Source organism: Oxyura jamaicensis, chromosome 1 (genome assembly GCF_011077185.1).
Source record: "Oxyura jamaicensis isolate SHBP4307 breed ruddy duck chromosome 1, BPBGC_Ojam_1.0, whole genome shotgun sequence".
NCBI classification, from domain to species: Eukaryota; Metazoa; Chordata; class Aves; order Anseriformes; family Anatidae; genus Oxyura; species Oxyura jamaicensis.
In genome coordinates, this window is record NC_048893.1 from 198495248 (window position 1) to 198517870 (window position 22623).

The window sequence follows — 22623 nt, forward strand, 5'->3', positions numbered from 1 at the left end:
ATGCAGTGATAACAGAGGTTTCAGTCATCTGTTTGTCCAGGAAGCCACTGTAAGTGGATTTCTGTTTAATCGGTGGCACAAAATACACACACTGCCATTTGGTAGGATGTTCCAGCAGGACCTTTCCTCTGAACTGAGCCTTGCTTGGCTGTCAAGGTGCCAAGACTAAGCTGGAGTCTTTCTGTGAGCAGGCTGACAGCACCGACTCCATGTCCTTCAGATAGCCCTCATGGTACTGCTTTTGCCTTACATACAATCTTCCCAAGACATTTGTTTTATATTTTTAATTCTGTCTGGGGACACCTGGAAAACTGCAATCCCTGGAGTGCTGAAAGTAGAGCCTGCGGTGCCAAACCTGCAAAGTTGCTCTTGGTTTGCTCTGGCCACGCTCGCAGGACCCCACTTTTCAATGACTTCCCTCTTGCGTCCGCAGTTTGCATCAATTCACTCCTCAAATCCTCCGTAATCAACACTGTGTTCCTACTCTTCATAAAGGCTTAAATTTCACCTGCTACTCAAACTTAGGTATGGTGGAATAATTTAATGCTTATTAGAAAAGAAGAAAAAAAATGTGGCATTTTTATCAAGAGTCAGTAAATTACATGCATTTTCAATTTTGGCTGTTTTATGTGGGGCTTTCTGTCAACAAAAAATAGAGAATAGAGCATGCTTTATGCATTATCTGATAATATTCTGGATTTTAATGGGGGTTCCTTTCAGTTCACATGGATCAGAGAGAACTGGAGACCTTGTGAAAGCTTAAAACTCAGTTACTCCCTGTAATAATCTCCATTCAAGTGCCTCTTATCCACATACCCTGTTTATTTAGATTAATGCAGAGTACTAAGCTGCATTTATTCAAACCCACGCTGAACTCCAGCTCTGTACACATCGAGAAACGCAGCTTGGTACATTAATTAGACGTGAGGGCCGTTTTGACACTCTTGGTACATGCAATGCATTTTTCTATTGTGTTGAATATCTTTTTCTCCCCGTCAGCCGTCCAAAAGTGGAAAGAGGTAAGCAGTGGTGAGTCTGAGCCTTTTCAGAGCAGACACACTTGTATCAGCCTGCAGCTGTGGGTACGCCTGGCCCCTGCCGGATGGAGCTGGAACTGATGGGCCTGGTGCACTTAGCATCCCAAGCAATCCCCTTTTAATCAAGGGGTTTTGACACAGGGTTTATGGAAAAGCATAAATCAATGGGATCATGTATGCAAGGGCTGTCCCATCTCAGGCTAGTTGCATGTTTATATGTTTGCAATAAAGAGCAAACTGAAAATACGTGAATGACATGCAAGGCCCCTCAGACTGATCCCTCAGTAATCTGAAATGCTAAGAGCCTGCAACCAGTACACAGCCTGTCCCCACAGTTTTTCCGCCCTGGGGTAGTAGATCTGAAAATTCTGCTTTTTGTATAAATGTTGAGTGGCTGTTTTTCATGTCAATCGAGCCTGAGCACTCTTCAGGGTGGCAGTGAGAAGATGAAAACTAGTGCTGGAATGACATGCCCTACCAACCCTCCTTTCAATCTTCCCTAGATAGCCAGACTTACTAAGTTCTCAGCACAAAGAAAAGATATAAACATGCTTTTGATTGCAGTATAATATAAAGTGTTATGACCTCTTCAGGAAAAACAACAACAAAACTGCAGGTATTTTTGTGCAGTGATATTCCTATCAGATTCAGAAAGTGGATCATTCTTCCTTCACCCCCTCAATTCAACAAGTCTTTTCCTCTAGCCATTTTCCAAAGCAGAAAGGAAGGCATCTCCTCTGAAGGAAACATAAACGAGTGCTTTGGTGTGGTTACAGAGCAGCAGGTATTAGCTGAAGAGCCATAACATCCAGTGAAGCGAAGTATCTAACTGATACAGCTTTCCTTCCTCCAGCTTCATCGAGACAGAATCTGTCTCCTTTGCACAATCAGCTGCTAAAATGTGAACTAATGTGAATCACACCTAACTCAGGTCATAAAATCCTAGAATCATTAAGGTTGGAAAAGATCTCCAAGATCATCTTCCCTCTGTCATCTTACCGACAGAAGGCATTGTTTTACATATTTAAAAGCTGTCTTCAAAAACCTTTCAAAAATCTTTAAAAAATCTTTTAAAATGTAACAATAAAAAGTATACACTAAGTGTAAACTGTGAAAGGAAACAGGTAGGGTGGGTAAATTGACTGTATATGGTGCTTTGTGGTAAGGAAGAGATTGGCTTGATAATCATGATCATAAAATAGATGTCTTTAACGATCAAGTGCATGTAGATAGGACCTGAGAGTTTTGCTACTCTTTTGCTCTAAGATGAAACAAACATTAGGCTTGCTGCCATGGATGAGGGCATCTTTGAATTGCAGCTGTGATGCAGCATCACCCTTAAACCCCCAGTCTAGGTGTTGAGGGGAAGCTTCGTGTGCTGCTTGATTTCTAGGAGTTGAGGAGTCTTTCCTCAGGGACTGAGGACAACCCCCTTGTCTCTCCCAGTGCTCTCCCCTATTTTCAGCCCTGGTACTTATTTCTAGCATCCATGCTGGCTTCTTAGCCGTGCCTCCCCCATCAACCGTCCTCCCTCAGCTCCAGGGGGACGGCCAGGGGGACCATCCCCGATGGCCGGGCAAGAGCAGGAGGACGGCTGCCCCTCCGCCTTCAAGCCCTGAAGAAGCTCCTACAAGCCATCTTGCCCTGGGACGAGCCAGGAGAGCTTTCCTCCTGTCAGGATTTTGGCCGCTTTCCTTCCCCGTGTGCCCGCTCCCCGCTAGAGGGCTCCGCCGCTCCTCAGAACTCCGTCATGGCGCGGGGCCCCCGTTGTCCCAGCGACCGCCGGCGGCGCCGCGGGGTAGGCGCTGCCCGACCGCCGCCGGGTTTGGGGACACCGTGAGGCTTGGAGGGGACCTGGGGGGGCGGGAGCCTTCCGAGGGGTGGCTGAGGCGTTGTGTGGGTGCTGCCCAGCCCCTGATGCTGAGCAGGTGCCGGGGCTGAGGGAGCGGTGGTGGTTTACACAGCCCCGGGGGCGGCCCCGGGCCGTGAGGGGGATTTGGGCGGGCGGACTCGGAGGGGTGCCAGGGGTGAGGGTGGGATGTAGCCGAAGGAGGTGTGGGAAGGGGCTGAGGGCGCCGGGGGTTGTGTTTGGGGACTGGGAAGGAGGTTGTGGTAGTTGGTTTTGGGGTCTGCTGGGAATGCAGCTGTTTGGGGTGGAATCTTAGAATCATAAAGGTTGGGAAAGCCCTCCCAAATCATCTGGTCCAATCGTCCCCTACCACCACTATCACCCACCAAACCATGTCCCCAAGCACCACGTCCAACCTTGCCTTGAACACCCCCAGGGACTGTGACCCCACCATCTCCCTGGGCAACCCCTCCCAAGGCCTGACCGCTCTTGCTGAGAAGAAATGTCTCCTCATTTCCAACCTGACCCTCCCCTGGCACAACTTGAGGCCATTCCCTCTGGTCCTGTCACTGGTGTAGGTGGTCACTGCAATGAGCATCTGGGAGTTGTGCCACTTGGGCTGCAGTGTATGGGTCCCTCTTGCTTCTAAGAATTAAGTGGCAGCATTAGTGATTGAAAATGTGCTGCTGACAATAGCAGGGGTCTTTAAAGAATTCTGATTTATTTGTCTGGGAGAAGAAAAATAGATCTTGCCTTCTGCAAATGGTTTCCTGCTGGTTTAAAATCTGCAGTCCATTCTCAGTCCCCTTAAACATGTTTCCTTCTCTCTCTTCTGTATTTTCTGTGGTTTGCAAAATAGAGCAAATCTGTTATAATTGTGTGTTCTTTACGTTGTCCTACAGCTTGGAGGCTTGCTGCTCCCTGTACAGGAAGAAGTTCATAAAAACATTGTTGGAGCTCACCTGGGTCTTGAGTTCCAAAAATCAAACCTTTCCAAAGTACTGTTGCTCAAAACATTTTCAGTTTGTATCCATTTTTAAACAAGGGATTCAATTATCCATTTAGTAGAAGAGACAGAGATCATTTTAAAAAATAAAGCTAGGAATTTCTGTAGTGATCTTCCATGTCTGAGGAAAACCCACAAAACTGATGTTCAAAGTAGAATCAATACCAGAATTAACCCAGTTAATTCTGGACTGGAGATGGCTGTCAGATTATTTGTTATATGTAAATACGTATCCAACACTTGTGGATCTGATCTGGAAATTTTAAAGAGCTTCAGGGGAGTTAAGTACCTAACTCCTTGTCTCAGTGAGATTTTTTCTTAATTCACCTGGTCTCTTGAAAATCTCAGCCTGAATGTTCTAACTTGAATGTTGTAACAATTTTTAAATGTTTCATAAAAATATTGTATTAAATAAACTGAAGCCTAACGAATCAATACCTGTAAAAGTTGTGTTTGAATGTTAAGGAATTATATGGCTTCAGACTTGAGTGGCTGCTCAGATACAAAAGGATTTTTTCTTGGATAATAAATGTTAATCATTTTTACCACAGTCATGGTGATACTGTGACACAGGCATGATTGTAATGAAGTTCAACAATAGAAATCTTTTACTCATATGTAACAACCATTAAAACTTTGAGCTGGGACACTTTGGAAATTCAGTATATTGCTGGTGGGAGTAAGATTTGTCCAGGATTCTATGAATGGAATTAGCACTGTTTGTGACTTAAATAATCAGGTATTGCAGAGACTGCTTTACACAGTTGTCCCTAAGAGTGTGAATTTGTCTTCAGCAGCAGAACAGACAGAATTTGCGCAAGATTTCCAACAGAGTGGGAATAAAATTCGTCTGGATAACATGAAGAAGATATTCTGGGGTCTGGGGAGCTGTGTATTCACCTAGACCCCAAGGTATGTTTTCCCTTTCTTTCACTTGTAGAGCTGCCCCTCAGTGAGCATTTCTATTACAGGCCTTTCTCCTGTAGACTGGCTGTTCTCAGCACACTCACTTATTTCATCAGCAGGCATCAGCTACTCATCTAGGGTAGAAAGCAATTTGGTATGCAGCAAGCTGACCTTGTCTTGCTTCAGGGTATGCTGAATGCATCGAGAAGGCATGTGCCAGTGTATGGATTAGAATGCATGTGTCAATAGTTGGTTTAACTTGATTTTAGATTGATTTGGCAGGCTTTCTGTGTTACTTTCCACTATTTTTTTCCTTGTGCTCATTTTAGTGAGCTGCATATTTACTCACAGAAAAAAAATTGTTGCAATCTTAGCTATCCGAATGATAAAGGAGAGTTCAGAACTTGAACAGAAAAGCAGTTTCAAATGAAAACAGGTCATGTATGATGTTTCTAGTCATTCAGTATAATATTTCCTACATTATATGAACTAACCTGAACTTAACATTTGATGATGTGACTGCTAAAAGTGAGGAACCTTTGTAAGTGCCTTTTTCTTAAGACTTTTTTATTCTATATAATATATGCTACCAGTTCCATTACAGAACTATTCATTGTCAGTTGAATTCTGAGGCCGGTAGTTGTGACAACATACCCAGGGAATACTGCTGACACAAATATCCCTTCAGAGAGTGGTTTTGTTCCAGCTCTGACAATGAAAACTGGTATCAGAGTTGCAGTGAATGGCAAATATTCATAGTGCTAGGAGAACAGAAGGAAAGGGAAAGAGTTGCATATTAACAAGTGAACTTGATAAAACAAGCCTGACAAAGAAACAGAGACAAAGGACTGTAAAAGGAACAACTGCTTGTTTGATTTGCAAGAATGTAAAACAACCCACAGTGAGGGATGCAATAAGTAACTAGTGATAGAGGCCCCTGTTCCTGAACATCTCTGGGCAGGACAGCGCTTCAGGATGTCCCCGGAACATGGACCTGAGTTCTGACACGGGCAGGATTGTTGCTGTCAACAAAATATCTTTTTTGTTTGTTTGTTTATATCAGAATTCTTCACCAACCTTTGATGTTTGTAATATATGACATCATTCTTTTCTCATGTTGTTTCTTCCTTTCTGCTTGCTCTGTCCTCCTTTTAGGTCTGGCTTCCAGCAGAAATACAACAAAAAACATGGAAGAGAAGAAGAAAGAGGAGAAACCAGAAGAGCAGCTTTCAGAAGAATCAGCTTTCCAGGAAGCCTTACTGGAATTTCAGTAGGTTTAATATATTTAACTTTTCACTTATATGGAATATATGAGTGTATAAAGCAGACAGCAAAGAGAAGTATCCAATTCAGAACCTGAACTGATCACTATATTGGTTGTGGCAATTTTACACTATACTTTTATTTCTTATTCTGAGTTTTCAAGGCTATTTTAGAAATATACACTTTTTCAACTGCTATACTATTCCCATAAGAAAGCTTTTAAGTGGATCAGAAATAATTTTGTGTTATTAGGATATAACTTAGGACACTGAGTTTTAATAAAAGCTATAAATGTTTTTGTCTGTTAGTAGCAGATGTTTGATCTGCATGCTCTGAGAGTGCAAGATCACATTTGATTGTACTTTCTGGAATTCCCTGGTGCTCACAGAGGTATGTAGTCACTAGCCAGAACCTCAAGACCTCCAGTTTGTTCCTCTGGTGCAGCTGAGAGTGGAGCACAAACGGATATGTTATGTGCAGTAGACCCTAAGATTAAAATCATGGCCTTAAGCAGAGGTTTGCAGCTGCTCCAGATTGTTCCAAAATCTCTAAAATGACCGTCACTGTAGGGAATCGTCCAAAGAAAGGCCATCACCGTTTTTCAGTCCCGCATCTTGTATGAAAAGTTGTTGTTGGCAAGTTACCTGTACAACAGGAAAAGAAAACCCTGCTAAGATCAGTATTTGATGCAATGTCTTCCTTCGCTGAACGCAGGCACCTCTGCTGCAGCAATACATATTTCTGAGTCGTGTTCTCATTGTGCTCTACCTAAAGCAAGAGCTTTTTAACAAAATTGAAAAGCATTAATAAAATTATCTCAGAGCAAGCTTTTTATCAGGAACAACCAGTCACTGCTTTCTGCTCTTATGTTGATCCAGAGGAAACAGAATCAGTCATGATAGAGCTATAACGAAACATCCTGTGGACTTTATTAATTCTCAGAGTCCCCACCCAGCCAAACTACCTAGAAATTATTTTCCAAACAGTAGTTTCTGTGCTTTCCATGAATTTATATTCAAAATGACACTCAAGCTACTGTTGCCTCAGTGTTAGTCCTTCACATCTGTAATGAATCAGTGATAAAAGTCTGGAAACAAACACAAAATCCTTTACTATCAGAGTAGTTCAGCATCATCTGTTGGGCTGGCTCCCTAGGCAAGACTGACATATATAATCACCTTAATAATGCATTTAACTCTCCCTCACTGGTCTACATACAGCTGAATGGAAGCAGTTGATCATTTGGGGAGCTGAAGGGTTTGTTTTCAAGAGAGTGTAGGCGCAGCTAGAAGAGACCATGTTATTTCTCGTTATGCACACCCAGACTGTAAATTGTTTCTAATTAGCAACTCCTAACTGTGCAGTTCCTTGCTGTATACATTGTTTAGTTCTTGTAAGTGGATAGGAATGCTTTTCTGGCTTATTTGCTTCTTAGTCAGTAACTCTTGCTCTCCTTTTTTCTCTAATAGAATTCAGAGCTGCTGTGAAATATCATCAAAATGTATAGTTGGTGTATGTTGTTGCAAATCACAGGCTAAGTGAAGTCAGAAGTGCAGCTGAGCAAAGCACTGTCCCCAGCTTCTAATGGAGGATGTAGGTGCTTAGTGCTAGGATAGACTCCATACACATTGCACATATTAAGTGATAAAACTGTGGACCCAAAACAGGAACCTTACCCACATAATAGTAACTCTACCCTCACCTTCTTACCTCAGTGTTTAAAATCACAGTTTTAGAGAGGGCCACAGGAAAAATCTCACTGTAAGCTTAGACGGGGAGAAAATTCTGATTTTGACCATCTTTTTGACTTTGAAAACAATGGGGAAGAACCTTAAAGCTTTTCTAAAATCAAGCAGACAACAGAAAGAGCTAAGGGGAATATTCCAAGAAGTTATGTAATAGTCCAATTGATTTGGTCTCCAATCTCTTGGGAAGATGATTGAAAGGACTAAAATTAAGCTCCATGATTTTTATCAGAGATGGAATTTGAAAGAGAAAAACCCCAGCATCCAACATTCAACAATTGTCATCGGTTTTCAAGGAGCAAGGAGCACTACCTCCGTGTAGAAATGAAAAGCAGGGTGAGCAAATGAAAGAGCAACCACGTGCAGTTCTGGTGACACCTATAGGAGTTTACAGGATGTGGGGTTTTCTGTTTCAGTTTACGAAGAAGAGAATAGAAACTTCCACAGTGAAACAGACCAAGGTTAGCTGAATCCTATCACAAATACTATCTTCCAAAAAATCAGCCAAGAAAAAATATTTTGCTAACAAATTAGCAAACTGTATTACAAGGCTGAGGGGGAAAACTGGCTTCTGGTAAACTTACTGTTGTGCATATTCAGATATCCAAGCAAACAACTACTTTATCTGAAGAGTCTTCCACTGAAATGCGGTGTTGTACTGACACATATGTTTAGTTTCTGAAACAGTAGTAGAGGAAAAAAGGAAGAAGATTAGTTTTTTCTTTCTGTCTTTCTCCTTCCCTCTCTCCCTTTCTCTCCTCCTTTGTTCCCTCCTTACCTCCCTTTCTCTCATTCTTTCCTTTTCTCTGTCATCTATAACTTCTCTGTACTGCTATATAGTGCAAAGCAGCCTAATAATACAAGCAAACGTCCTTCCCATTCCTCCTTAGGAATTTTCAGGCATATAATACTTTTTAATTTCCATCCCTTCATTTTCTTTTGCACATCGAAGAATGGTTGCTGTTTACAGTGAGTGTGTTATTTTGCATTTTCGGTACTGTTCTCTAGTTTGGGATTGGATAGGAACAGCAGTCCTGTGAGTTACTTGCCCCAGTAACATCCTATAGAAGATGGACAGAACTCTGATGGTACCAGAGAGGAGGTGGTTTTTTGTTTGTTTGTTTGTTTGTTTGTTTGTTTTTTGGTAGATGAAGAAATATTTCAACTAGCATGCAGAGTAGAGAAAAATAGTATCAAAGGAATCATCAGTCTAGCTTTTGGCTTTTGGAATCCAACAAATACCATGGAAAAAAATCTTCAGAGGAAAGCTCCAATATGTAGTAGACAAAATAGCATATATTTGTTCTTCTCATATGTGTGTTTGACATTAACAAAGTGACAGATAAATAATTCCACTTCATGAAAAATCTTAAAGTAGCAGAAATTAATATCCACATCAGTATTCAAAACACAAAAATTGTTTAATGTGGCAAGTGATTTAGGAGGTCACAGTGTGTGGCCAAGCTCTTACCTTTGTCTGATAAGTAATGTATTTTTGCTGTAGCCATCACCTCCATGTCCCTCCATGTAGCCTCTCTAACTAATATCCTTTGACTCGGTGGAAAACCTGAAGCACACCTGGGAGCACACTGAGAGCAGAGCAGACAAATTTGGTAACCTCCAATTAACGTGACTCAGTCCCTGAGTGATCCAATTTTAGCCAGGAAAATGTGACATTCTTTTAAATATATATATATCTTGGTAGAGAGAGACAAAACAAAACAAAATAACAACAACAAAAAAGAAACAATAACAGTTGAAACAGTAAAAGATATCATGATAATTGTACCATGCCTATTGTGCTGTATGGTGAGTGAATTTCAGGAAGGTAGAGAAAGATTACAGAGAATTTTGCAAAAAAAGACACCATTTGCAGTCCAAAGTTTCTCATTCTAGAAGAGAGATCATTAGAAACAAACAAACAAACAAACAAACAAACAAAACATTTCTTCAGCAGCTGTGGCAAAGAGGATCACAAGTGGTCTAAGAAAACTGTGAAAGCAGTGTGCTAGTTCCTTGAAAACAATGTGTAGATTTACTGAACTACTGCAGTCCCCATTCCCTTAGCACTTCTTAGAGTTACTTAACAAGTTATTAAAGTAAATTTAAGTTCTTGGTGAAAAAAAGTGGTTTCAGGCTCACCAAATCAAAATTTTGGAAGAATTGGATGCCATTTAAGGCTCCAGTTTGGGATTCACCCGGCCTATCTCTGAGTGAGCTGTCTAGGCTTCCTCTGTAGTGAGTGATGAGAAATAAATATTTACAGAGAACAAATTATCTTATCTTAAAAGAGACCTGGACAATAGGTCATCTGAGCCACAGACAGAAAGGAAAGAACCTGCTTCTTCCTCTCTGGTAGCCGCTCTGGTAGCCAAAGGGAGGGAATAAGCAGAGAGTCTGCTTCTCACTATGAGCATGAGATCCAAACTGAGGCCAAGGTCCAGATCTATATGGGAAGGCATTTCTTTCTGCACAGTGAGTAGTCCCAAATTAGTTAATCAATATGATACAAAAAATACATCCAAGTAGCATTTATGTCTAATCTAGCTTAAACATTCCTTTTTCTTGTTTTTTTTTTTTTTTTAAAAAAAAAGGATTTCTCTTTCTTTACTCTTTCCCCACAGAATTGAAACAAAAGAAGCAGCAATTGACCGGGTTTTGTTTTATCTGAAACAAGTGGAAAAAAAGAACAAAGAATATCATGAAAGAGTAAGTGACCGTGCATCCTTCTCCCACCATATTTCTTCCTCCCACCGCATTTTATACATGGTATTTTAACTCACAGATTCAATTTTATTTTTTTTTAATCCAAGTACTACATTTACTACAACTTGCCATTGCAGTGAATCTCTTGCAGTCAATGAAACAAGAGTTAGTGAATCACTGTATAAGGTGAGAAGCTAAAAGGTGTTATAAAATGTAGCTGTCCTAAATACAACCATGCAAAAAAGGAGCTGCAGGAGTAGAGGTGCAGATTTGGACGCAGGAGTTAGTTCAGTTAGGATGCAGTGAGTTCAGTGAGGGTGATTTCTAATGCATATGAGGTACTCAACAACTAGCTACGTATTTACAATTACTCTGCATCAAACACAGGGCAGCAAGCCCACCTTTCACTAGGTATCTTTACTGTATTATGTTCAGATTTGCCTTCTCAAACAATCCTGCAAATATTCCTCAAGGTAAAGAGTACAGCTTAAGCATAAAGGAGAAGCAACAGCATTATCTAAGTGTTGTCGGTAGTATTAGCAGATCTGACCACTGCTAGAGATTTGCTGACCTTCTCTGATTCACTTCCAAGGTAATGAAATCGCACAATTTCAAATTGTTGCAAACTACAAGAGTTTAATTATTCTTTCAAATTTAATTACAATCAAAATTGAACAACAAAAAAAGAGCATCACACTGTTGTCAAGGTTTAATTTTTAGCACTACTTGATGAAGAGACCCGTTCTTGTTGGTTAACAGTTGTGTTACTAGGATTTTTTTTAAATGAAGTTAAGTAACCTCGTTATGATCGAGGCTATAATCACACCTGAGTGACACATATACATAATAGTCTAAGTATGGCACCTGAGAAATGAGACCAGTGGGCTTTGAGAGTGGATATATGTGCAGTCATCTAATGAAAGGGATTAAAATCTCAAAAATTCTTAAACTGGATCAGGTTATCAAACAACGTTGCCTCTTGCACTACCGAGAGCAGTGAAACAGTGAAACAAACAACCTTCTGTGTCCTTCCCATGCCTGGTTGTTCCTCTGCTTTAAAAAATACCCATCTCATTAGTTTGCCTTGGTGTTTGTTTCAGACTTGAAGCCTAGTTCATGGTCCCTCAAGGACTTCTTCATTCTTCAGACTGTACAAAGTGCTTCAGGACATTCTTGTAGTGCTATTTGGGGTCCCTTCTCTTTGGGCTCCCTTCTTTGTTTCCTGCTTAATGTTTCTGAGCAGTTTAGTGTTAATCCTTTTACAAGTGGGGAAAGTTTGAGACTCTCTACTGCATTGTTATTGTTACAGTTTGCCTGGCATGGTTGTTTGCTCCTTCTTGGTGTCCTTTGGGAGCAAACATAAACAGTAATTTCAGATTTTCTGAGTGTTACTTAAAAGGGTGATGGCAAGGGGACGTAATCAGAGTTGTGGAATCAGTAGGTATAACTCATTCCAGCTTTGGCAAGTCTCTCTACTGTGCTTATATGCAAGTGACTTGATTGATGACATTTCTACATGAAGGTGGTAAATTGTCATGAAGAATGTTGAAGTGCAGAAGTAAATAACTTGTGCGTGTGAACAATGTTATTAAATCGACCCACCAGGAGCTTTCTTTCCAGGCAATGGAGATTCATGTGCTGCACCAAGTAGAAAGAATAAGGCAGTCATTTGTTTCTCATTTCCTTGTGGTAATGGACTTGAAGTTATTGAGAAACTTCTGAGACTTGCAAACTCTCCTCTCCCCTCTGTCCTTTTCAAACATGAAGAATAGCTGAGTGGTTTTGCAGTGTGTCCTGGCACCGGTACAGATCTGACTTTTCTTCATTGCTTAAGTTTGTAACTTTTAGAACCAATTTGAAAATGTTTCAATATTCGCCTTTCCAACTCTCATAGAACGACCATCTGAAGGAAGAACAGCAGGCACACATCAGGCGTATACTCAGAGAAACAGAAGAAAAGGAGAAAGAGCAGGACAAAAAGGAGGTTGTAACTAGGGATGACGTGGAAGAATCACTGCAAGCCACATGGCAGTACACTAAGGACAAAGAACAACTTTTGAAAGGTACATTGTGAGTAGCAGAAGCATGGTCTGTAATTTACACACTTGGGATTAAATACTTTTTTGCAATTTAAATAGAGATTCAGTGTCTGTGTTACATAAAAAGCATACAGCATTTCCTCCCCAAACTTAATTGTGGAGGCCTATAAGTAAATCTGTTAATTAAGTCAAATTAAAATTCAAAAGAAGTGGGTCTTTTATAGAAACAGACCTAGTATATTAGCCTGTTTTATTCCTTCCACGTGACATGTATTAGTGTGCAAGTACAGAGGCTTCTTATTTTCCATTACATTGAAATTCATGAGAGCTTTATACCCTGGCTCCGCCGGAAGCTAAAAAATCAAAAATGATGGCAGCAAAAATGACTGGGTTTGGTTGTTGAAAGCTGTGGCTGCCATCCCCATGATTCTCAGTCGGAGTGAAATCACGTGTTTTTACTTACAACATGCCAGTGAGCACTGTTGTCTCCTTAGCAGAGTAAGAGCTGGCTTTTTTTCAGCAACAATGGTGGCCCTTGACACTGTGTCATCATGTTGTAGTGTGCTGTAATGCAGAAGAATCCCCCCTCTTTCCCCAGTCCCACAGAAAGTGTCTTTATTAAAGAAATTGAGAAACTCATAAGAATTATGAACTGTCAGTTTAAGAAATCGGTAACAAACTTGTCTTCTTATGTTCTTATTTCACTAGACCTGCGTTCCCAAACAGAAGAAACTGACCAACAACTTTCAGCAAAGCAGAGTGAGAGGGATTACTGGTTGGAGTACAAAAATGTGGGAAGTAAAACACATGCCAACAAGATTAAGAATCTGAAAAAAGACATCAAGGAAGTCAAAGATGACCTTCACGAGGCTACAGGTCAGTTTACAGCTAGTGTAATGCATATTACTTGCATTAATTAATTAAATTATAAGCTTAGTTTGAGGCCAAGTTATAGTCATTTCTGACAATTTTCAAAACTGTGTACCTAAGCTGGGCTGCATAGTCCTCCTGTAAGACAGAAGAACCCTTTCTATCTCCATGAAAGTCACTTTGTTAACAAGATTAATAAAGTTACAGAAATGATGAGCATTTAAAGAAACTGATAACCTTCTCTTCCGACTATTTTCTTGTAAAATACAAGCAACCAGTTTTTTAAAAATGTTGCTGTGAAGGCCAGCAGTTTTTTTAAAGTGGGTTTATGAGTGTTTAGATCTCCTACACGCACGTCTCCCTTAGCACTCCTATTTGAAAATGTTGACTCTGCTCTTGTTGCTTCTCGTCACGCTTGAAGCACTTTGCATGTTGAAAACTTCTTTGACAGGCTCGTGGTATGAGCTCATTCTTGGAACACCGTCCTTTGAATTGAGCACGCTGGTTTAAATTCAGGACTAGAGGGAGCTGTACAGCCAGTGGTTTCAACTTGGCCTCCTGGTTGCATAGTCTCATGCGTGAGGCCCTGCAAAACTGCCAGTGCAGACATATACAGATCCTGGCAACTGTTTCAACACTGACACAACAGGGGAATTAATTTAAGAGCTCATGTATTCTGCTGCCGAGTGCTTTACGAACCCATTAGATCTCTCTCCTACTGCACTATTTTAAAATCATTTAAATATTTTGCTGGTATGTAACCCGTGATGCTAACAGGAGAAGGATGTCCCGGTTTTCTCCCTTTATGACCCTCTCAGTATGCATGACTACAGCCAAGCAGCTGGTAGTAACAGGCAGTGACACTGCTCTGACAGTCTCCCTATATTCCGTGCCAACCATTACCAGGCACCAGCTACTGGGGATCCGAGCCAGCCAGCTATCTTTTTTTGTCTCGCGAAACATATTTTATCACGATTAACATCTGCATTACGCTTTCTGCGTTGCCAGATAGCCCGGCAGAGATCGAGCTCTGTATTCAAAGAGAGGTCGGTGTTTTTCATTGTGTGCTTTCCCTGTTCTCAATCAATTGAAAACTTTTGCTATACAGCTGCTGGTATATGGAACGAAAAAGATAATGGGCTCTTATATAGAAGGCCAAAACCAACCAATAGCAACATTCAGTCTGACCTCCTGCATAGCAGAGGCTGCAGAGCCAAAAATGTGTGACTAAACAGAAGTGTGTTTGTAGAAGGGCTGTCGCCGAGATACCTGTAGCAGTTGCCTGATTAACATCCCGCAAAATGACGCTGCCAGCGCGGGATGTTAGCATACTTTTTTACTCAGCTTCCTGAAATCAAACTTGTGGCTGGGGAGTACCATCTTCTGGATGAGTTTACATCCAACAAGTTCCTGGTGTGATGCTGCAGCAACCTGGGCTCGTTCGGTTCTCACATGTAACAGGCTTACGGAGTAAGCATAGGTAGGGAGGATCCTGTTTTTTTATGTACCTGACACTGGCATAGTTCTTGTGGTGCGGAGATGACATCCCTAAAGGGTAGAGGCAGCAAAAGGAAGCCTAACATTTACATGAGGTCTGCGGAAAACAATGTTGCAGTGAGACTGAGGGTAAATAGCCTCCCTAGAAAAAAAACGAGCATGTCTGAACAGTTCCTCCTTTGCTTATTCTTCCAATACATCTCAGATTGTTTTGCTGTCTGAAAGAATGAAGAGGTGATTTAATTACAGCATGTAAGCACTTCTCAGTTCGTTCTGCCAAGTCCAGATGGTGGATTGATTAAGGTAGGCCAGGTTCCACCATGCTAAATTAGGAACTAATGCACAACTAATGCACCTTTCTTATTTGACTGCCTTTGATTCCGCAGCGGGTCCATGACCAGACACTCATTTACAGCCAGGTCAGCAGCAGACTGTCTGCAACACAAGTGCAGAGCTAGGCAGAATTTCAAGCTCCTGGAACAAGTGTGAATTGCCTTCCTTCAAAGAAATTTGCTACAATCTCATTAATTCTTTCACAAGGAGAACATACCAAGCAGCGCCGGGCTATTTAGTATAGCACAAAAACAACTGAAGGGAAGGATGAAATAATGAAATAGCGAGAGAACTGAACCTGAAGTCAAAGCAATTCAGTTAGATAGAAGACACACTTTCCAAATAAGGACCACGAGTAACAATGAAAGCAAATAACTGAGGCAATTGCCACATTCTCTGTTTTGTCCTGTTGTCAAAACTGGAACCCCCCTGGAAGGCTTAGATAAGTCAGAAAATTTATTAGGTCCTGTATAGTGATAACTGTCTGAAAAAACGCTGCCATAAGATGATGTAATATGCTTCTATATCTAAAACCTAAATTTTCTACGCACATTGCTTTCGTAACTCCAGGAGCTGTGCTATTAAGAGAGTCAAAATGTAGTGGTAAGATACAAATATCTTAGCGGAGAACTACCCAGCTTAGTAGCTGTTGTAGATGCCAACAGAAAATTGCAAGCTACTTCAGAATTCTAGTTTTTTAGTTAACTCTGCTGTCCTTTGGGTTTAGAAGGACATTTTCTATGGACAAGTTAGATGCTCCACGGGACGGGAGTGACAAGTTCCTCCTTAGGAACAACGTGGCATGTATCTATTTGGTGTCAGAAGACATTGATGTTAGATAATGATGGCTGGTTTTCTTGTTTTGCTTTGAAGAATATTATGCAAATGCCTTGAAAGCAGTGAAAGAAGAAAATGACAGACTAGTTGAGCTGTTCACGAAGAAAAGTAAGGAACAGGCGCCAGAGGTATCCCTTCTGTCTTTTTTTTCAAAATACCAACTGCATGGTACCTATGGTTTATGTACTCTGCATTAATACTTGTCTTAACTGGAATTAGGACGTGGAACTTTTCTAACAAAGTGAGAATAAAATAACCTGTCAGTACTCTTACTGATTATGGCTTACCTTATTACTAATGACATAACCTTTTTTTTATTATATCAGACCATCAATGAGTAGATACGGGGCATTTTACTAGAGGAGTTGTGGGAAGTGGGGGCAGAGATAGTACCTGTTCAAAAACACGTCACTTTTGCTGTCACTTTAATTTTTATGTTTACATAGAGATCAAAAAATCATGTCGTGTGAGAACCTCATCCAAAGGGCTTCGTGTTTACAGTCATCTATATTGGTATCTTCCCTCCCAGTAGTTCCTTTCCTCTCACTGACACCAATAATTAGATAGTAGTGATGGCTCATTAGCACAGAGCTCTCTGTGTTTATGGCACTTGTCAGAGATCAGTGCTGCCTCGGTTGTGATTTGGCTTGTCTTTTTTTAAGAGCCAAAGTTCTGATATCTTGCAAACAGGGAGATATGAACAGTAGTGGGAACTCAGCGGAAAGCGATAGACAAAAAAAGAAAAATTCCTAACTCAAATATAGGAAACTATAAAATATTGGTAAATTGCTTGTCATATAAAGCACGCTGGGCTGGGTGGTGGAGAAGAAACAGCTGGCACTGTGGGCTAAATCTGCTCGTAATCCCTCAGGGGATGTCACAGTCTGTCTTGTGGATGTTTCTTAATTATTTTCTGCTAAAGAGCAGAAGCTTCTTTTTAGAACACAGCACTGTCAAAGTCCTGCTTTCAGAGATGGTCTTAAATTGTGTTTTCCCAGAGTGCTGTGAGATACTTAGACAAAAGCAGCATCAGAGAAATTGAAGAGAATGAGTGGCTGAAAGAAGAGGTAAGAGGATCGCTTGCTCATGGCAGTTCAGGTTTGAAATACAGTGACCTAAAATCAGAGGTGTCTCCGGTCACTGGAGACTTTTTGGAGAAGGGAGCTTCAGGTAGCTTTAAATGGGAGATAATAAAGAAACCCCGGAGATGAGGACACCGAAGAGAGGAAAATCAAAATTGCACAAAGTTGTAATTGGTTCACTGATAGCTTTAAATTGTTCTTTCATGGCAATTTAGAGTTAAATATTGCATATATGTAACTTTTTGTGTCCAGGAAGACCTTTTTTTGTGAGCCAAATTCCTGAAACTGATTTTTCCATGGTTAAAGTTTGATATTGTGTTGTTCCAGTCAATGCAGATTCTTTGTTGCAATCAATTCTAAGCAAGAGACTGGAGGAAGGAAATGCCCTTCCCCATCATTGCAACCACACGGTTCAGAACTGAGCAGGATTTGGGGGGAAATTAATGAATGAACTTACAGTTTTTCAGTGCCAGATCAACAAACCTGGCAGTTTCTCCCTTCTACCTACTAGTTTCAGGTATCGCAGCTTTTGAGGCAATGAGGTTAGTGGTCAGCAGAAGGAAATGAGTTTTTAATCTGCATAAACAAGCAGGCGCTTGAATTTAAATGTCCTGTCACAGAATGTGTATGTAAAGCTGGAGGACTCCCTTCCCTTCTTCTGTCTCCCAAATTTTACACATTATTAGGCAGTGTCAACAGAGGAGATCCAATCTGGAGTAGTCTTTCCTGCTGACAGGCCCTCTTCTCAGACTTGAGGGCTGTGGGTTTCTTTCCTCTCAGCTAGAAGTTTCCAGCGTTATGAATTAGTTCCTTTTGTTATTAGTTTCCTATGGTATGAGTTAGTGCTCTGAATTATTGTGGAAAACAAAACTATTATCACTGATTTCTCCAACCCTCTGAATTCATCCATTCATTTCCTTGGCGTTTCTTATACAGATGGAATGTTTTCCTCCAGGCTGATGTTTATATGGAGCTGACAGACTCTTCCAGGATATTGTTTTAGGGAGATAAAGATTTCAGTTTTGTCCCAGTTCAAAATTTATTTATTTTTTTTCCAGTTTTGACACTGAACTGAAAAAATGAGTTACCAACACAGAACTAAAATAATTTGAATTAACCTAAAAATGTGAATGAATTTGGAGAATACAGCCACAATTTTCCGAGGTTACTGTGTCACACCAAGAGGATACAAAGCTGCATCACCTCATTATGCCAAGCCACCTTATGTTACTGGTTGATGTCTTGCCACTTTCACCTTTTTTAACCCCTGGGTGAAATGGGAAGTAGCTTTTCACTGCATATTTGGATGATTATAGCTGGGTGAATTTGGCCTAGGTGACAACAGAAGCATTCAGGTCACTAAATACTGTTTTCATACATGTGCTTAAAGCAATGATTCTGGGGAAGGTTTCCATCCCATAGTACTTCCACTTCCCAGTGAAGGAGGTAAGAACTTGCTTCAGGAAAATGAAGAGATACTGTGGGAACTGAGTAGCTGGTATCCTGTTGTTAGTCTAACTTTATTGCAATATGGGGTGATTACCAGTCCAAAAGAAAGTAAAACCTGGGGTTTAGACAATGTTGTGGCTAACCTGGACTGAAAGCATCACTAATTCTGGGTAAGAAGGTTTTATGGAATTAGAAAAGCAACACTTGCTCAGCAAGAGCCCGAATTTGTCTCTACAGAGGTTTTTCTCTCACACAGGTCCGGTGTGAAACTGGAAAAAAACAAGATCCAGAGTTCTCTCTCCCGGAACTGTTTGGCCACATGAGAAAGTTCTGCTGTCAGGGCTTTTTTCCTAGGAATACATTATTGATTATTTTACTAGGAAAGCTTTCCAATAAGGTCATAGTCTCGCTAAAATTACTTTTCTTTTTAATTGCCAAAAGGTTAAAATGTACCGCAAGAAAGTGAGAGATTTGAAAGCTTCTGTTCAGCTCCTAGAAGAAGAAAATATAAATTTAGTGACAAAACTGATTGATGGCAAACTTCGAAATCTGAGAGTACCCAGGTAAAACGATGCCTTTACAGACTCAGAAATGATTATGACTTTTAAAAACAATGCCTGCTCCTGCCTCTAAAGCTATTTGGGCTACAATAAAACCAAGGTGATTTTGTAGTTGTGGGAAGGCAGAATTTGACTACATGGGGGACTTGTATCTTTGAAGGACGGCAGTGACCTTGTGATCTCCTAAACACCAAAATTCAGGGACGAATCTTTTTAAATAACAGCTATAAATAACCTTGATAGGTTATTTTTTTTTAATAACCTATAAAGACCTAGCCACACTCACTTTCTTCTATTGGAGACACAACTGGGTGTTGGAAATAACTTCTTTCTGTTGCAATTGTCTCAGACCCAGCTTCTCAGACCAAGTGCTGAGTAAGACATGTTTCCTTTATTGTTAGCAAAACTTTAAAGGATGTGAGGATTAATATGCAAATATATGGGGTTTTGCAGCCTCCAGTGAAACAGATGGCATGTAGCACTGAGATGAAGTAAGGAAGAGGCCTTGGGATTCCTCTCTTTGCAGAGGTGTCCATAGTATTAGTTTGTTTTGTATTGAAATAATTGAACTTGTTTCCCAGAGAATGATTAATTTAGCTGTAAAATGTCATCACCAATGATATCCAAAGCACAGCGTAACAATGGCAATGCCTTCTCTTTGTTCCCTAGTCCCACCTTGGTGATTTCAGCCCTGCTGCACAAAAAAGTTCAATGTCTTAAGTCAGAAGTGAACATTTTTCTCCGCTCTCCAAACTTTGGACTGCTTTTAAGAAAGAGCTGCCAGCTGTGGTTTGAATCTTGGACTGACTGGAGTCTGTAACATTTGTTTTCTTTTAGTCTCATGGACGTAGTTGAACTAAAGCTCTGAGAACAAAGAAGAGCAGCGTAGAGCCACTAAGCTACCTGGCTGCCTCCGTTGCATTTTTGAACCATTGCGCTATCCTGCCTTTGTGGTTAAGCAGCAAATGGCTTTCAGAAAAGGCGCTCTCTCCCCACCCCGAAAGGTTGCACAGGGAGATTTAGAGAGAAAAGTCGGACCTCTAATGTGAGTTTCACTTTTGTTGTTGTTGTTCTCTTAATTTTATAGGCATTTGTATCTTACTCAGGCGGCTGGCTTGCAAGGTGAATTCCCCCAGGATCAAATTAAAGGAGTAGAGCACAGGGAGTACTCAGGTAAGAGCAGCTTGTAAGAACTGAAAAGCCGTTGAACATTTATGTAGCTCTTGTTCCAGTAAGCTGGGATCAAGTCACTGTCCCAGACCAACATAAAACTTGACAGTCTGTGTCCAGAACTGTCTACCATCATGAGAAGTAGTCGACTGCAAAGGTGAGCTGTGCAGGGGAGTTATGAGTAGACTAGCTGTGTCTCAGAGACTTGCACATATGTACATCGGGATGGATACACTGATATAGAAATAAATGTCTTTGCTGTTTTCCTGGTTTTTAGCTAGTTGTGGTTATGCAGGATTTAAGCTGGACTAATAAAAGCTATTTTTTTCCCTGTCCCATAAGCCCATCACTTCTTAATTCCAGTCAATTTCAGTCCCTGATCTTGATCAGAAGTTGTGAGCAGAAATAAACATGGAAAACTCAGTGAGCAAAACCAACATTTGGCTTGGATTGCCAATTAAAAATCCTGCCAAGCTGTTTACGACATGGCACTGGCCAAGCCACAGTAAAGATTGAAAGCAATGCTCATACTGAGTACTAATTCTGATCTTCATAAAGTTTTAACAGTTACATGCACATTATTCTTCTCTTTAAAAAGCAAAGACAGATGGAGAGGAAAGCCTCAGAAGTGCCACAGTGCCCTGTCAGAAGAGAAAATCCTCTCCGAAGATTCAGTCTGAAACAGAGGATGGGAAGCCTCAAGACAGCAATGAGGAGCTGCAGGAAAAATCATTGACTCCACTTCTTAACAGATTGTATGAAGTTGAGAAAGATTTCCAGGTATGAGTTCAGGTAATCGGGTCTTTCACTGACACTAATGGAGCGTGAACTGCCAGGAGAGGTTTTATTCCTGGTGTCGTTACAGCAAAAAAAAAAAAAAACACCTGGACAGGGTTTAATCCTCAAAAGAGGTGATGGCACCTGCTCCAGGAGATCCTCAGCTGCAAAAAGATGCTTTCTGGTTCCAGCCAATACCGCACACTTGAGTTGTGAGAGCTTGAACACATTTGTAAATAAGCCAATTGCTTTTGGAAAATACATTATTATTCCACGTCATGGATTTCTACTGCAAAATGAAGTCATGTGGAAGTGGTACAGACTGCAGGGCTTGCTGTGTAAAGATAACTCTCCATAATGTTTCCTTTCCCTTGAATATTCTATTCAAACACAATAACAGTACTTTTTCTTTTTTTAAACAACTATTTCTAGAAATTTGGCATTGATTTAATAACCTGCAACTTGCGTTCAGAGAATTCATCCTGTTTCTTTGATCAGAGAACGCCTCAGGGAGTGGCTCTGTCCTGAAGGGTCATTGCATGGAAGAGCTGAACATTTCACAAACAGACATACAAAATCTGTCCAGGTGCTTGTTTCCTTGCAGCTGTTGCCTCAGGAGAGGAACACTAGCTTTACTTCTTCCCTTACACCTTGTGCTGGAGGGTTCCTTCTTTCTTCTCCCTAGCCTTGGCTGTACGATCCTGCTGCTGCCTCTAGGGAAGTGCAGTGCGCATCGGCCTCTTCTCTAGCTGATTCACTCACTGTCCCAGCAGAAAAGCCTGCCTTTTTTTTGTTGTTGTTTCCTCCCCTTGAGTTAGTTTTCTGTTGGGTTAGTCACCTGAACTGAGTCAGAGGCCTAGAGAAGGCCAGAGCCAGCACAAACATGGTGCAAGCACCGAGCTGGACTTGGACCTCTCTCTTTTGGCAGTACTGAGCTGTTGGATTAGTTTAATCCTTCTCACAGAACTAAACCTGGGAGCAGAATTTGGGCTGCAGAGAAAACGTTATTGGTGAAAACACACAGGAAAAGAGAGCAGCAGGGTTGCATCCTCCTAGGATTAGCTGGCTTGTAGATTAACCCATTAACACTGAAATAATTGAATATGGCAACCCCAGGACAACACTTGTAGGGTCACTTTTAAGAGGAAAGATGCTGTTTGTTTTGTTTTGTTTGTTGTCGAAGAGCTGCCCCTTTTCTCTGCAACTGCAGAAGAACGATATTTCTTCTTCTTAAGGAATACTTAAAGCTGGGTCCTCTGGAGTCAAAGCTAATGTGTGTGGTTGGAAGAGCCTTGCCTATTCACAAGGAGCCGGAAGAAATGCCAAGCAAGAGCCCCATGGAAGATGGCTCTATGGGTAAATCCAACAGGCACATCACAGCTCAGATGATCAAAGCCTTGACTAAGGAACAGGTTGGTTAAAAAAAACGGGGGAAGCTGTGCTGGTAACAGACATGTAACGTTCTTGGTTCATTAAATATTTGCTCTGTCGTTCAAA

General features: G+C 41.0%; 1 protein-coding gene across 4 annotated transcripts; it reads left to right on the forward strand.

Moving 5' to 3' along the window:
* Nucleotides 1-2794: 2794 nt before the first annotated feature.
* CCDC83 (coiled-coil domain containing 83) lies at nucleotides 2795-22623 on the forward strand. 4 transcript variants are annotated; one of them, XM_035329769.1, is made up of 12 exons: nucleotides 2795-2835; nucleotides 4687-4804; nucleotides 5954-6068; nucleotides 10431-10515; nucleotides 12407-12575; nucleotides 13260-13427; nucleotides 16125-16216; nucleotides 17087-17155; nucleotides 19061-19182; nucleotides 20267-20352; nucleotides 20948-21129; nucleotides 22362-22623. In XM_035329769.1, exons 3-12 carry the CDS (start codon nucleotides 5986-5988, stop codon nucleotides 22545-22547), a joined length of 1242 nt encoding a protein of 413 aa, XP_035185660.1. In that variant the 5' UTR covers nucleotides 2795-2835; nucleotides 4687-4804; nucleotides 5954-5985; the 3' UTR covers nucleotides 22548-22623. The 4 variants fall into 4 exon arrangements, with proteins under 4 accessions (XP_035185660.1, XP_035185668.1, XP_035185639.1 ...); XM_035329777.1 differs by lacking the exon at nucleotides 2795-2835 and having other exon boundaries at nucleotides 4674-4804; XM_035329748.1 differs by lacking the exons at nucleotides 2795-2835; nucleotides 4687-4804 and adding an exon at nucleotides 5728-5838.